Raw genomic sequence first — 16,388 nt, 5'->3', positions numbered from 1 at the left:
TTGCTTGTTTTCTATTATCCTGGGAGAAAGCATAAACAGAGATAAATATCGAAGAATAGGGAGGAACAATTTTTAGTGAGGGCAAATGTTTTTGTAACACCCCATCTCCAAGGTTTTAAAATGAATACAATTGTGGGACGTGTTACACCAAGGTATAAAATTTCAGTCATGGAAGCCTCATTGATGAATCAATTCTAGGGAACTGTCGAGGTTTGACAGAATAGCAGGTAAATATCGGATCTGAGAGCCTGTCAATCAACAGATGTAAAATCACAGAATAATCTGAGATGTAATTTCTTGAGAAGTACAGATTATCAATATTGCAGTTTTTCAGAGGTCTAAAGTTTGGTCAGACTAATGGAGAAGAGTCTGTGCTTCTGAATGAAGGGAATTAATCCTTCCACTAAAAATGGCGGTTTATCTTGTTTGTGGGACGCTGCAGCCTTTGTTATAGAATAGTTATTATTATGAGTGATTTGGGGAAACCCTGGGGATGTGAAAAGATGTGGGATAAAAACTTGAATCGCTCAAGGCATTAATTGCCTTGGGAACTAGGAAACAAGCAGCCAATATAGAGATGGGAAGAACCACTTTTCTACTCAAATTTTTAAGAAAGGATCTAATCTTTAAAACTTCTTAAACTCCTTGTATAGTGTAAACATATTAAATGGTACGAGATGTACCTTGACACTTTGCTGAGAAATCACATCTCTTTCCACGGGGGTGTACAATGTAAACTGAGGCATGTTCATAATGAAGGCTGGTGACTAAGACAGTCAGTCAGAAGATGGGACGATTACACCTGACCCGACAGAGATGAAGCAGGTTCCTGTTGTCCAAACTGTCAAATATCCACTATTTATTTTCTAAAAGCAAAATGACTTAATCATGCTTTTGTTCTCTTTCCTCAGTTGATAGATTAATGTTTAATAATTCAGAAAAGGGTAAAATTGTGACACAACTTTGGGTGGTTAGCATTGAGGAGGTCATCAGTTATAAACAAGCGTAGAATCCAAAATTCAAGAGAAAATAATTGAGCAATTAATTATGGAGAGGGTAGCAAGAAGATATGAAGAGATGTTCATGTTAGTCATAAAATCCATCCATTTCTTTTGCTCAGATGGTTACAGAGTATGCCTGAACTCAGTGGTCAGTCCAGGAGCAGAATGAGAGTTCAGGTGAATGCATATTTGATCTCCGGTGCCTTCCATATTTTTGTGTGGAACACATCGATGCATATGTCAGCTTAATGGCATTTCTCTTGGGACTTGGTGGCCACCTATCAGCACAATTTGATGCTAGGTTGGTGAAATGGTTGGATTGTTCAAGGATTGGAAGTGGTGTACCTCTGGGCCCACTTCACTTGGTGTGGCTGATGTGTTATGGAGAAGGCACAATCAAATTGTACTGATGAGATGAAAGTTGGCTGCTAATTGCAAGGAGGTCTGTAAAGGAAGGTACTTGACAAGTATTTTTGCTACAATGAATTGGAGAAAGAATCCAAACTATAGAAGTGTCCATGTAATGGAAAAACCAGGCAATGGAAGGATGGTCAGAGGGAGTGCATGCAGTAAATAAAGGAATAACACCACCATTATGTTTTTATAAAATGGGATATAAAATTCAAAAGTTATGGAACAAAAATCAATTTATGCAAAACATGTAAGCAAGCTGTCCACTGCTTTGGTAATTACATTCTGGAAGGAGGATTGATGCAGAGAGTTTATAGCCAGGATGGGATAAGAGATTTATGGACCAAGATTTCTTCAGCTGGAGTGAAAATGGTGAAGATTTTCTTCTGAGATTACAAGGAACAGAGGAAGATTATTTCTATTGTCATGGGAATCTGTGGCAATGAGGTGGAACTTGGAGCGAATTAAATTAAACAGGAAAGTCTGGAGATGATGTGATTGTAGTGAAATGCACCAAGGTGCTGGAAAAATTCGGCAGGTCACGCAGTGTCCATAGGAAGCAAAGGTACGCAACCAACATTTTGGGTCTGAGCCCTTTGCCAGGGTATGAGCAGAAAGCAGACAGACACCTGATTTTTTTTAAAAAAGGAGGGAGGAGGAGGAGGGAAGAAGGGGCAGGGGGAGGAGCGGAGGCCAACAGGCAAAAGGTCATGGGTGGGAGGGCAGAAGAGGAAATTGTGGAGAAGTGATAGGGAAGGAGGGCTTGCCTGCTTTCTGCTCATACCTTGATGAGGGCCTCAGCTCCAAAACTTTGGTTGTATGCCTTTGCTCTCTATGGACACTGCATGACCTGTGGAGTTTATCCAGCTTCTTTGTGTATTGTGAAGAATTAAAACATGTTTGCAAAACAGGGCTAAGAGAAATTCCTTTACGTCGATTGGAGTTCGAAATGCTTTTCCATTTGGAGGTTGTAGAGGCCGAGACATTGTTTAATAGAAAAATCACTGTGGTGAGGCACAGAAAGAATGTGGATGAGAATAGCCAAGTCGAACACAAGCTCCAAGCTCCTATCTATTGTGAAAAGGCAACCAACATAAGGACCCCACCACCCTGGTCACAACCTCTTCTCACTGCTATCGTTGAATGGAAGGTCTGAAAACCAACACCTTCCAGTTCCAGGACTGTTTCTTTCCAACAGCTATCACACTATTCAAACTCCCTTTGGTACACTAATCATGAACTGTCTGGGCTATTGCAAGCCACTTTTTTTGTACAAGGATTATGCCAATAAACTCATTATCAAAAAAGAATAACAATGTGGGAAAGCAATTGTTAAAATGTGATGACTTTATTAGTGCTTTTAAATGTTCACAGTGAGCTCAGATTAGAGAAAATATTTGAGATTAATTTGATTCCTCTAAATGTGAAATGGTTTACATTTTGAACGTGAATACACTCGAGGCTTTGCTTTTAAGTCCATTTTAAAATCCTGTAATAGTATTTTTTCATATTTGTGTTTTAAATGTTTCATGGCATTCATATCTTTTTGTTAATCTCTATTTGCAGAACTCTATTCGTCACAATCTCTCCTTAAATAAATGTTTCATGAAAGTGCCAAGGCAGAAGGATGAGCCTGGAAAAGGTGGTTTCTGGCAGATTGATCCACAATATGCTGATATGTTTGTTAACGGTGTATTTAAAAGGAGGCGAATGCCAGCTACTCATTTTAGCACCCTGAAACAAAACAAACTGCCCTCTGTCTCGACGAGTGAAGTGTCACTAAATCCATCATCTCAGTCTTTTCTATGTTATTCTGAGCCTGACCATGCATCAACACGGTACATCGAAAATTCCAGTGGTAATCCAATTTTCAATTCTGACAACCAGCGAACTGCAAGCAAACGCAAACAAGCCTTGCCAAAACGAACAATGAAGATGGCCAGAACTTCTAAGTCACCTCTACTAGCTCATGATGAAAGAGAATCTGAATCTCTCAAGGGAGACTTTGACTGGGCATCAGTCTTTGATGATGTTTTCAATGTGAATGGGAGCAATTTTGAGGACCTAGATATCAATGCTGCTTTGAACTCGCTGGGGACAGAACTGGACCTAACAGTCCAAGGGAGGCACATCAGCCCACAGTCAAAATGGTGCTCCATGGGCATGGACCAAGTTCTTGCAGAAACCACCAGCCAAACTTCACAGTTTGAAGATTTTACTTTTTTCTCTGACCCTCAAAGACATCCGTGGGAGGAGATGAAAGAGGAGTTCCAAGTAACCCCTTTGAACATCGATCAAGGCTTCAACTTCTATGAAGGATTCTTCAATGAAATACATCAATGGGAAAGAGGCGATACCTTTCTGTGACCAGACTAATATTTTTCCCAAGTGATCAATCTTGAACCATTTGCTACATTAGCATTAATGCCTTGATTATTGAATATGTACAGCTTATTTGAAGTTCCTTTATACCATTGAAAATTACCTGTTTGTTATATTTTATTGTTTTATAATTTTACACTGGAATACCATTTTAGCAGAGATTTCTGTCATGGTTGAGACAAAACAGTCTGAAATTCTTAATAGCTTCAAGATTACATTACCAGATGGTACAACTACAGGTGCACAATGTTGCAAAAATTTGAAGGGATGTGTTGTCAAAGCTATTTGTCATTTCAGATTCTTTATCTTTTTTTTCAAAACCGAAAATTGCTCAATTGCACTTGACACTTTGGAAGATCATGTTGCTGAAGTTAATGTAATATGCCAATAGTCAAGTCAAGCAAGCATACATCCATTGGACTGGGGTGACACTGCAGACTGTCAACTTTGGAAGTAGCTAATTGTTTTCCGAAATGGTTCATGGAGAATTTCACTAATAATCTTGCTGGTTGATCCAATAATTGTATATCGATCAATATTGCACTTAAAAATAGTCCCAAAAAGAATATCTCAATGGATCTACATTTAAACTCATTTTCATTTTTATAAACTTGCTGTTGTTGTTTTTGCCATATGGACTTGAATTTGAAACGCAGGGCTAAATGAGTTCATTTCAAGTTACTTTTCAACTGTTTCTTGACTTGACTATTGAATGAATGTTAGTTTTGGTTCTCTGACTTTACAGAATTAGTATACAGGATGCAAGGCACAGGTCTGACCATATATTTTTCCATACAGAACTTATTTTACTCAGATGTACTAGTGTTATACATGTAGTTTTGTGGAATTGATTTGGTGACTAACATGAGCAAAAATTCTCAAGCGGAAAGGACGTGGGTAAGATTTGATGCAATTCTATTTGGAACTGCCCTTAATCCTGACAAACTTGAGGTGGAAATTATTAACACCAAAAGGGCAATTGTACTTGCTAGAGTGAAGCAAGCATCATCTTATTGAAAATGTGTAATCAATTCATCGTGATTCTATGCAGAACCTCCTTTCCTTGTTGTGTTGGAACTGCTGCCTTAACAATGAAGTTATGGAGGGTTTCCATCCTGTGACTTTTGCAAAGAGCTGCTATGTATTTCGGAAGATGAAGTGAACAACGTCCTCTAAACTGTGTAACTATGCCAATCTCTTTAATTCGTGAATGCAGATTAGAGAAAAAAAAACTCATCGATCTTTGAGCTGAATGGATAAGTAGTCACTGTTAGATGCTTGTTTTGTAACAAGAAAAGTGTGTTTGCTTGGGTCACTCTGTTAGCTGACCAATGGAGCAAATCACCCATGTGTGCAATCTCCCATTTTCTATTCTGGTTAAATGCTATTTGCCTCACTGCAATAAAAATTGTGGGGTTTAAAGCACAAATTCTGGAGTTTTGTATTTAATGGCCTTCATATTCCTTGATTAGATTCAAATGCTATTTATAAATATTTCTAATATGAATGTCATGTGGTATTCTGAATTGTATCAATGAGGGAGATAAAAGTGGAAAAATTACCAATATCTAACTCCAGATGTCACCTGGAAAATTAAATCTGCTAGAAATTAAACACAAAGGCTCTTATTCAGGCTGATGTATGTGGAAGTTTTACACTGAAATACTGGAAGGTATCAAATGAACAAAAGGTTATTCAGTTTTTTGAAACACATGTTAAAATGTAACTGGAATAATTTAGATCATTGATAAGAGTTAGATTTCTCAACAGAAAGATTAAGAATGTGAATTGAAATGAATATTTTTGGAGCTGTGAATGTCTAGATTAAAGAAATTGTAGTATAACATGCAGAGGAACCGATAATTTGATTTATCCACCCAATGTAATGGGAAGATTATTACTGCATCACACAAACAGTTCGGAGCAGGTAGTGATTGCAGCTTTCAACCACACCTATTTGGATGGACATTGGTTCGATTTGAGAGTATATACTCACTTTGATAGAACATGTTCTCTGATCCAAAATGCAAGGAAGTACAGGAGTTATTTCATGTGCCGTTGCCTTAAATGGTTTCATTAATATCATCAAGGTTTAGCTTGCAAATTGATTTATGACCATTTGAGTGCAGGTTCTCTGAAAATATTGGGAAGGTTAGTGCCATCTGAGGTCTTAAATCATGCAACAACCTGAGGTCTTGCTCTGACTGACTGCAACCCTGTATTTGTCACTTTGAGAAATGACTGGTTGAATTTGAAAGTCTCACTAAAAATCGAAGTGAGAGTGTTAGTTTCTCTCTTTAAATGCAGAATTTGATCTCTTTCAGGCAAAAAAGTGGAGAATGCATGAATTGTGCAGTTTTTTCATTCATTAGAATACATCGGATAAATGAATTACAGGGAAAATGCATGTAAGATCAATTTGTGAAAAAGAACCTTTCAAACTAACGAGATGTGAAGTTTTTGAGGGTAACTGTGCAACCCTGCATATGAAATTCAATATCTTGCCTGTGCAGGGTATTAAAGCTGGGACCTCTTTTTCCATTCATCTTTTCCACAAAATGTGTCATTTCCCACTGGTGTAAAATTTTTTCAACACTTTTGGAAATGATCTAATTTTAAAACTACTGAAGAATTTGCCGCTTACCATTCTCTTTGTTTGTATTTATACGTGATCATTGCTTCCACTCAGTGAAGAAATTGTTGTGATTATTAATAGTCAACAATAAATGAATAATTGCTGTAAATAATATGAAAACATGAACTGAAAAATGTACCTCAGATCCTTTAGGTTGTAGAAATCTATCGGTTCAACCTAGAAATCCCCAAAGACCTTTGAATTCAGATCAAATTCATTAATGATCTGATGGAAAGTGTTTACCTTTAAATTTATTTGCCACATTATGGAGATATATATATATATATCTCTCTCTATACATAGAGAGAGAGAGAGAGATATCTATATATAAAAAAATCTCACACACACACACACACACACACACACACACACACACACACACACACACACACACACTCACAGTTTACTGGTCTGTGAGCAGGAGGTTATCTGTAATATTCATGCAGCCGCGTAAAGAGAGTAATTTAGCTTCAAACAGAGGTAGCATGACAGCACTGTTACTGAGTTCATTCCGGAGTCTGATGGCTGTGGAGAAGAAATTGTCTTTAAGACTGTTAGTGTGTGCTCTCACACTTTTGAGCCTTCCCCCACCAACCCCCCCTCCAACCCGGGTTGGAGGAAGGAAATGACTCCAGGTGTAATGGGTCCTTCCGTATGTTGGCTGGCTTTCCTAAGCAGTGGGAGTTTTACAAGGAGTCCATGGAAGGGAGGCAAGTTTGTGTTGCATTCTGAGCTTCATTCACTGCCGTCGGTAGCTTCATCCATACTTGATCTGAGCAGCTCACATTCGCTCTGAGGGATCCGACAAGACTGCTTTCAATAGTGCACCTGTAGAAAATTTTAAGGGGCAAGGGGTATGCGCTGAACATGTTTAAGTATTGGCATTGGTGCACTTCCTTGACCATTGTGTCAGTGGTATGCTTGTCTCTCTTCAGGTCATTGGAATGGTTTACTGCTGAGAACTTGAAACTATTCACTCTTTCCACTTCATTGTTGTTGATATGGACAGGATCGTGGTCTCTTCCCCCCCCCTTCCTGCAATCAATGATCATCTCCATTATCTTATTGCCATTGAGAGAGAGGTTGTTGTCATAGCATCATGTCGCCAGATTTTCAATCTCATCGTTATTTGATACTTGGCCCACTACAATGGTGTTGTCAGCAAATTTGAAACTGGAGATGGAATGGGTGTAGAGGAAACATAGTGGGGGTTTGAGCATGCATCCTTGAGGAGAGCTGGTGTTGAATGTGATTGGGGCAGAGAAGTTGTTGCCCATCTTACTGATTTTGGTCAGTTAAGGATCCAGTTTCTGAGGCAGATAAAGGTTTGATCTTGCCTCAATTGTGATCATTCTTTTAAAAATTTCAAAAATGTTTGATAAAACCCTATATACATAGTCTTCTAGTTGATAGTATAGAACAGATCATATACTTCGAGAGGCTCGTTATGGGGCACATCAAGCATCTGCTGTCCCCCTCACTGGACCCCCTGCAGTTCACATATGGATCCAACCGCTCATAGACGATGCTATCGCCACTACCCTACATCTAACCCTCACCCACCTGGAAAATAAAGATGTATGTTCGAATCCTATTTGTTGACCTCAGTTTGGCATTCAATACGATCAAACCTCAGTACCTGATAAGGAAGTTAGGCCTACTGGGTCGAAACACCTCCCTCTGCAATTGGGTTCTTGACTTCCTGACGGGGAGACCTCAGGCAGTCCGGATCAGAAACAACACCTCCAAGACTATCACACTGAACACGAGGGGCCCCCCAGAGCTGCATGCTCAGCCCACTGCTGTTCACTCTGCTGTTCCACGATTGTGCAACCAAACATAGCTCAAACCACATCATCAAGTTTGCTGACGGCCCAAAAGTGGGTGGGCCTGAGGAGGCAGCGTAAAGAGATGAAATGCAGGCACTAACGAACTGGTGCAGAACAAACAACCTGTATCTGAATGTTTAAAAACAAAAAGATGGTTGTCAACTTCAGGCGTGCCCGGGGATATCACAACCCCCTGACCATTGATGACTCTACTGTTGAGGCCATCATGAGTATCAAGTTCCTTGGTGTGCACCTGGCGGAGAACCTCACCTGGTCCCTTATCACCAGCTCCACAGCCAGGAAAGCCCAGCAGCACCTCTACTTCCTGCTAAGGCTGAGGAAAGTTTATCTCCCACCTTCCATCCTCACTACATTCTACAGAGTATGTATTGAGAACATCCTGTGCATCCTGTGCAACTGTCTGATTTAGAAGCTGTACCACCTTTGACTGCAAGGCCCTGCAGAGGATAATGAAGTCAGTGGAAAAGTCCATTGGGGATCTGCTTCCTTGCATGAAGGACATCTACAACACTCGATGCAGGTGGAAAGCAATAAACATTGTGAAGGACTCCGCACATCCCACATGTAAACTGTTCTCCCTTCTGCTGTCTGGAAAGAAGTACTAAAACGCTTGAGCCCTTGCGCCCAGAGTGAGAAACAGCTTCCCACCGCCCCCCCCAAGTCATCAGTATATTGTTTGCTGCAATTTAAAATGGTACATAGAGTTCATATGTCCAAAGTTAAATTATCTTCTTTTTATTCTGATGTTGATCCACTAAGGTTAAGATCTTTGAAGTTTTATTGACTCGTATGTTCTGGGAGTGCCCTAATTTAGAAAAAAAATTGTAAAAATATTTTCTAAACTTTAATTTGATCTTAAAAATCTTTGATAGAATCATCCCCTTTTATTGCTTTAGTCAGTTTTTCTCAGGAAGAGAAAATATCCTTGACTTCAGCTGAAAAGAGAGTCTTAGCTTTTATCTCACTGATAGCCCTAATGAAATGGAAAGATAACTCTTAACCCATGCATATCCAATGTCTACAAGATATCAGGTCTTATTTAAGTCTGGAAAAAAAAATTAGATACAATATTCAGATGCAAAGTTTGAATTTGATAAGATGTGGGTTAATATCTTGGATTATTATCACAGTTTGAAGATATAAGAGGTACAGATGCTCCGAAAACTTCCTGTCTGATATTTGAAGGTCGTTATTCAATTTATACCTTTATAATTTATATGTTAACCTTGTTTAGAGGGAGGGGTTAGATTAGTGGGGGTGAGGGGGGGGGGGAGTTGTTCTTTTTTCTCTCTAATAGATTTACTGAAATAAATTTGTTATAAAATTTAATGGTATTTTCTATTATTGTTAGGTTTAATGTGAAAAATATAAATAACATTGAATGATGTGCCAGTTACAAAGTGCAGAATGAGATGCAATTCATTAGAAAATGTTGAATCTAGTTGCCATTAAAATCGGGAAAACAAATATAATTTTATTTGGCAAGCATGTATTGCTTGCTTAGTGATTAAATTAAAATGTTTCAGGGAGGATAAGGTTGATCTAGTAATAATCAAAAATAATAGGAACATTAAATTCCATTAGATCATTTGACTAATTTCTAGATTTTTTTTCAGTTTGATGTTCCATCGACGGTTGCTGTTGAGATTGTTGGGTCTGCTTTTGAAATTTGCTAATTTTCAGCTACCTTGAACGTGTTGAAAAATGAATGAGACGAGACTTCCTGAATCATGGGCAGAGATTTTAGGTTGTGGGTGCCCACTGGGGCTGGAGGGAAACCTTCCTCCTGGCCCAAAAGCAGTGCTGAAAGTACATGTAGCTTCGAGGTCTGGGCCTCCTTGATTTCTTTCACTCATTCAAGTTGCCGACCATCAGGAGGAGGTGAACTGGTGTGCACAGCTTATTTAAATTTCGGGGTATTAAAGGAATTGAGGAACGTGGCAGAAAATTGGTGTTCAAGGGCTTTTTTTGCTGAAACATAGAACCAGCTTAAATAGTGTGTGCTCCAGCGAAGCCTTCTTGTGATCTGCATTTGTTTTCTGGTTCTAGTTTCTCTCTGGCTGTTGGCCTTTAGCAGCGCCAATCAAATGGGCTTCCACTCCAAAAGGCACTTACATTCTACGCTGAGAATTCAACTTTGCTTAACTTCAGTACATGAGGCAGTGTCTTAAAAAAGCAGCCTCTGTCCTCAAAGGACACTCCCCCCTCCCCCCACCACCACCCAGGCCGCGCCCTCTTCACTCTGCTGCAATCCGGAAAAAGGGACAGGAGCCTGAAGGCGAGCGCTCAGCGGCACAAGGACAGCTTCCTCCCTGCTGCCATCAGATTCCTGAATAGTCAATGAACCACAGACACTGCCTGATTTTTTGTCCACTATTATTTTAATTGTTTTTATATAATAAAGTCGTAAGATGGTTATAATATGAATGTTTGCAAAATGCTGCAACAAAACACTGAATTTCACAATTTGTTCATGACAATAAATTCTGATTCTGATGAGGTTGTTTGCTGAATGCCCTAAGCAGAAATAGTTATTCTATTTATTGACAAAGGTGTTTAGAATATACCTTTAAGCGTGTTGTCTTATCTACATTCAGAAAAATTTCAGAAAAAGAAACCAAAAGCACATCAACTTTTTTGTAAACTTATTCTAATTCAGTGATTTTCATTTGACTCATCCCTGAAGGTTTTTCCATAGATAAATGGTCAAAAAATCCAGAACTTGCATAAAATACAAAACTAATGTTTGCATTACGCTTTGATATAAAGGCAATAGTTTAACACAAAACATTATTTTTGTTTCAGATACGTAAGCAATATGTAAACAAGTAGGCCCCAAAGTCTGTCATCCATCTGGTAACACTGGGATTGCACCTGGAGTTTGCCCTGTCTGTATCCCCTATGGCCAGGAAGTGGCTTTGTCAATGGGAGTTCTCATTGGCTTGGGGACAATGGAACCTGAGTCACAGCCTGAGGCTTTCTTCAGGCAGCCAGAAATCTAGCATCTGGGCACTATTAAGGCTTGAATGTATCCAAGCTCCTGTAGGAAGTCTCGTAGATCCTTCTCAGTGAAAGAAAAGAACACCTTCATCCAGGGAGACCACTTCCTGAATCTGGACCATCTCCTTCATCTGCTCTTCTGGAGTTTGGTGCATTAAGAAACCTTGTTCTTCATTTTACATTTGGCCCAGCAGCCTTAAATTTCTGGATTCCTCATTATTCTATTATTCTGCATCCCACCTGGAAAATCCTTGATATGGCAATGTACACTTTGTTTATCAAATTCTGGTTTCTCCAGCTCCATCATCTGATGAAGAGACCTTCTACACCAACACTTCCGGGAAGTGTTGAATTCCTTATCCATGAATTCCTCATCACCATCGTTGACAGGGCTCTCAGCCATGCCTGTTCCAGTTCCCCCACTTTTTCTCTGCTCTCAACTTTTCTCCTTCCATCCAGAGCTGGAATAGAATTGCCTTTGTCCTCATACCACCCCACCTCCACACTGAACGTTTCAGTATTCGATCCAGGCACCAGTGCCCTCAACCCGACAAGATGAACTTTCACTTTCTTGTACTTTATGCCTCCATAAACTGATGAAACATGCCAGACACGTCTTTGCCTCTTCTTTCAACATTTCACCATTGCTTTCATGATTCACTAGTTTATTCTTTCATCTCAATACAAATCTCCCTTCTCATTGTACCTTCCCATTCAATAGCAGGAGATGAAATGCTTGCTCTTTCAGAGAGCCGAAACACTTTATTCCAGTTTGTATTTCTTCCAATCTGTGTGGTGCACTAGATACTCATGCTGTGGTCCCTACAGTGTGGGCTTTAAATACTGATTAGGAGAACATTTTGCATCCCTCCATGACAGTGATCCCCAACTTTCAATTGCTTGCTACTTCAATTCTCCATTTCTCTTTGTCCCTGTCTCTCACACTAGCTCAATGCAAGTTTAAAGAATGATCCTCAGCTTCCAACTGGACACATTAAAGCCCTTAATATTGAATTCAGCAGCTTTTGATCACAAGCCTTTTCAGTTCTGATGAAATGCTAATAGCTTGTTCACATTAATTCAATTTTTCTTTCTCCAAAAATGCTGCCTGACCTACTGTGTATTTCTTGCAAAGTCTTACATATCAGGTCTCTGACAACTGAAGCATTAATTTTTGTTACTCATCTATTTAACTCTCCAAGTGGGTCAGCTGAAATGATAAACATTCATCACCCTCTCTCAGCCAGGACCACCACCAGCTATGTTACGCAGCCTTTCTTGGCCTCGATCCTATCGCACGCTTTATCTGCATTCTCTTTACCCCTCGCACGCCTCTGGAACTTAAAGCATATTTAATATCTAACATTTCCTGGTTCTGATGAAAGACCCTGGACTGAAACGTTAACCCTGTTTCTTTTTGCACAGAGACTGCTTGACCTCCTTTAGATGGGCATGTGTGCATGCACACACCTTTCTAAAGGACCCCAGTCAGTCTCTCACAAGGAGAATGAGGGCTTCTGAGACAGAAGAATGATTGTTAACTGGAGTAGCTTTTATTTCATAAACTGAAATATTCTACACTTGTTTGATTTCATACCATTTGTGAAGGAGAAGAATGAAGTTTATTAAAGTATGAGTTTCTCTGCAGCTTTCACTGAGTAATTGGTAAATGCAAAGCTTGAGATCTGTGGCATTGGTGAGGCAGGCAGCTGTGATTCGAGTAACAAATTTACATCGGCAGACTTCAGATCATCTGTGGCTCAGCAACTATGGAATAAATAATGGACAATTTATTCAGTGGAGATATTTTTATTAAAAATGCTGTCTACCCAGGTTCACTACTGTGCTTCATGGATCAGAAGCTCAGGGAGGAAATAAATAACAAATGTTTTTCAGGGTTACACAGCGAATCACTCCAAACCCATCAGGTTTGGCCCTCAGTCTGAATATTTCATTTGAAATATGGAATAAGTGATTTTATCATGTTGGAAAAAGAGAGGAAAAATGAAAAAAAAAGGAAAACATTAAAAATCTTTTTTTTTTAAAAAAGGACAATTCCAGCAATATTATCACACAGAGCATTGGTTACAATTCATCTGGAACACCAGCAATATTTTTAAGATGCTGATTAATCTGCACATTCCCCAAATTTTCTACGTACAACTAGTTAGATTTTTTTACACTTTCACCAATTTGGGGGGGGGGGGGCGGTGGCTACATTGCCCAAGAAACAACAAGAAATGGTGCATCGTGCTTCTGTGGGATGGACCAGAAGTGGGTTCCAGGAGTGGTTCGCATTTCTGGAACCCCTTTGGAATGGAGCAGCAGTGATTAGCGTGAATTAGGTGCATCGTGCTTTCTTCAACCATCTGCTTGTTTTACTACAAGTAAGTGTCACGAGAGTATATGTGCTCTCTTCTTCCTTCCAGCGACGTTCACTTTCCAGTTTTAAAAAGGAAAACGTTACAGTCTGCAGAAAGATGTGGCTGGTGGGGGTGGGGGGGGGGGGGGGTGGGGGGAGACATGAATGTTAATTCTACATCTCTAAGAAATGATTTACTGCTGACTTGCCAACAGTGCAGAAGTTGGAAGCAGCTTTAAGAATCAATGTTAAATTATTTACAGGGATCCCATATTTTTAAATGGTAAAGATTCGTAAAGCAATTTCTCTAAAAATCTCTGCATAATTGCCATTATTTACTGTGAATTTCTATAACAGCAACATCTGAAGTGGAACCTGGTCTGTTATTGGGGTAAAAGTAAGACAAGTAGCCAACTCTCTCTTTAAAGGCGGCCTCATTGCTCCGTGTGGTCATCACTGTTTTCCTTCTGCAGCCTGACATCCTCACACAAACCATTTCTTCCCTCAGTGCCCCAAAATAGCTATTGAAGGACCTGGTGATCCACGACCTTCTGCTGGGAGAATCCCAATAATTCACATTGCCTTGAAAGAAAAATGTCAAATTTTCTGAATGCTGTGCTGTTTCCCCCTTTCTGTAAAAACTTTACCCCCAATAAAGGGTTTCAGTTCGAAATGCCGACCATTCACTTTCTCCTGCTGAACCGCTGAGTTATTCCAGCAAATCGTGCATGGCCTCAGATCTGTCATCTCCTCCATGTCTTCACTCTGATTGCAGTAAGAATTCTTATTTAATCTTGAAGCTCAACCTCAAGCCAAAACTGCCTTTACTCCCAATGACAGTACTCCAATTAGCTGCCAGGGAGGAGGACCTATAAATTTATAATAGATATCGAAGACGCACGAAAACTGTAGATGCTGGAACCTTGAGAAAATAAAGAATATTCCCAGCAACCTGCTTTAATCCTGACTTCCTGGAATTTTGGTGCTTTCATCCAACTCTTTGGTAGAGATTGCGAATGCCTGTGGCTACAGCACGGATCCCTGGAGCAGTTCTTTAGTCACAATGTTTAACTTGGAAAATTACCCATTATTCTTATTTTCTGCTTTTTGGGTTTTTAACTGCTCCTCAGTCGATGCATTGAAAACATTGGAAGGGGAGAAAAGAAGAAGAATTGGAGAGGTCCGTGTCAATTCAAACAAAGGGTAGAAATATAAGAGAGATACAGAATAGAAAATAAACCCTTTACTCCTCTGAGTTGAGCTGACCATCAAATGCCCATTTACATTAATCTTGTACAGATACACAATCCTTTATCCGGACATTTAAAATCCAGAAAGCTCCAAAAACTGGCATTTTTTTCCTTGTGCTGGTACCACAGAGGGGGAGAGAGAGAGAGAGAGAGAGACAGCAGCGCAACTCGGGCGAGAGGGGAGAGAGATGGCAGTGTAACTCAGGTGGGCGGGGGGAGGAGAGAGAAATGGTAGCCTGACTCAAGTGGACGGGCGGGGGGGGGTGGTGGGGAGAGACAGAAGCATGACTGGAAGGAGTGGATACGGCAGCACAATTCAGGTGGGCTTAAATCTGGGGCAAAAATCCAAAATTCGGAACACACCGTCCCCCAAGGGTTCCGGATTAAGGATTGTGCACCTGTATATTGTTCTTCCCATATTCTTATCACAGTTAGCGTCACATGATTACAGCACCACACGATTACAGCACCACACAATTACAGCACCACACGATTTCAGCACCACACGATTACAGCACTACACGATTACAGCACCACACGATTACAGCACCACACAATTACAGCATCACACGATTACAGCACCACACGATTACAGCACCACACGATTACAGCACCACACAATTACAGCATCACACGATTACAGCACCACACAATTACAGCACCACACTATTACAGCACCACACGATTTCAGCACCACACGATTACAGCACCACACGATTACAGCACCACACGATTACAGCATCAGTGAGCTGGGTTCAAAGCTGCAGCTGTATGTTCTCCTCATGTCCCCATGGATTTCCTCCACTCCAGTTCCCTCTCGTGTCCCAAAGATGAATGGGGATAGTTGGTTAATTGGTCACATGGGTGTATTTGGGCAGCGCAGGCCCATGGGCTGGAAGGGCCTGTTACTGTTCGGTATCTCTAAATTAAAAAAAATTAAATTCCATCATTTACCTGGGAGCAATTTACAGCGATCAATCATCCTAGCAACCTCCATATGGGAGGAAACTGGAGTATCAATCTTAGAAAGAACATACTAATTCAACTGGGACAGCACCCAAGGTCAGGACTGAACCCATGTCTTGTGTGCTTGAGGCAGAATCTCTTTTGCTGCTCCATTTTGGGACAAGAGTAAGAAACAATGAGTTTATTTTCTGTCTCATTGTACAATGATATTCATAAATAGCACCAATAATGTGATGAAGTTGAGTTTTGAGTAAGTCTAAACAGAATGTTTCATGCATCCAATCATATGGTAAACACAGTCAGGACTTGTACAGGTTTCACTGTCAACACCTTCTTTTGGGAGCTGGTGAACAAAGAAGTTCAATGTAAGAACATGTTGAACAGGCTGGTGGCGGAGAGTGGAAAGGTCTGTGGCCACCCTGAGAGAGGCAGGATATCCTTAATTTCTCCCATTGCTCTGGGTCCTTATCTGGTTTCTCGACTCTGCCAGGAGGTCACATCGGTTTTTTGAGATAGATGGCTGTATTGTCT

At 40.2% G+C, this 16,388-nt stretch overlaps 1 protein-coding gene across 3 annotated transcripts in view; it reads left to right on the top strand.

Moving 5' to 3' along the window:
• foxj1b (forkhead box J1b) overlaps window positions 1–4,078 on the top strand; it is a 32,399-nt gene extending 28,321 nt beyond the window's left edge. For all 3 annotated transcript variants that reach the window (XM_069904810.1, XM_069904811.1, XM_069904812.1), the window contains one exon: window positions 2,979–4,078. In XM_069904810.1, coding sequence (XP_069760911.1) covers window positions 2,979–3,779 — 801 coding nt within the window. In that variant the 3' untranslated portion in view covers window positions 3,780–4,078. The remainder of the gene's footprint in view (window positions 1–2,978) is intronic.
• The last annotated feature ends 12,310 nt before the right edge of the window (window positions 4,079–16,388 follow it).

The sequence above is a fragment of the Narcine bancroftii genome, chromosome 12 (assembly GCF_036971445.1).
Source record: "Narcine bancroftii isolate sNarBan1 chromosome 12, sNarBan1.hap1, whole genome shotgun sequence".
Lineage (NCBI taxonomy): Eukaryota > Metazoa > Chordata > Chondrichthyes > Torpediniformes > Narcinidae > Narcine > Narcine bancroftii.
Note: the sequence above shows the minus strand (reverse complement) of the source record. Positions and strands in the feature narration are given on the sequence as shown.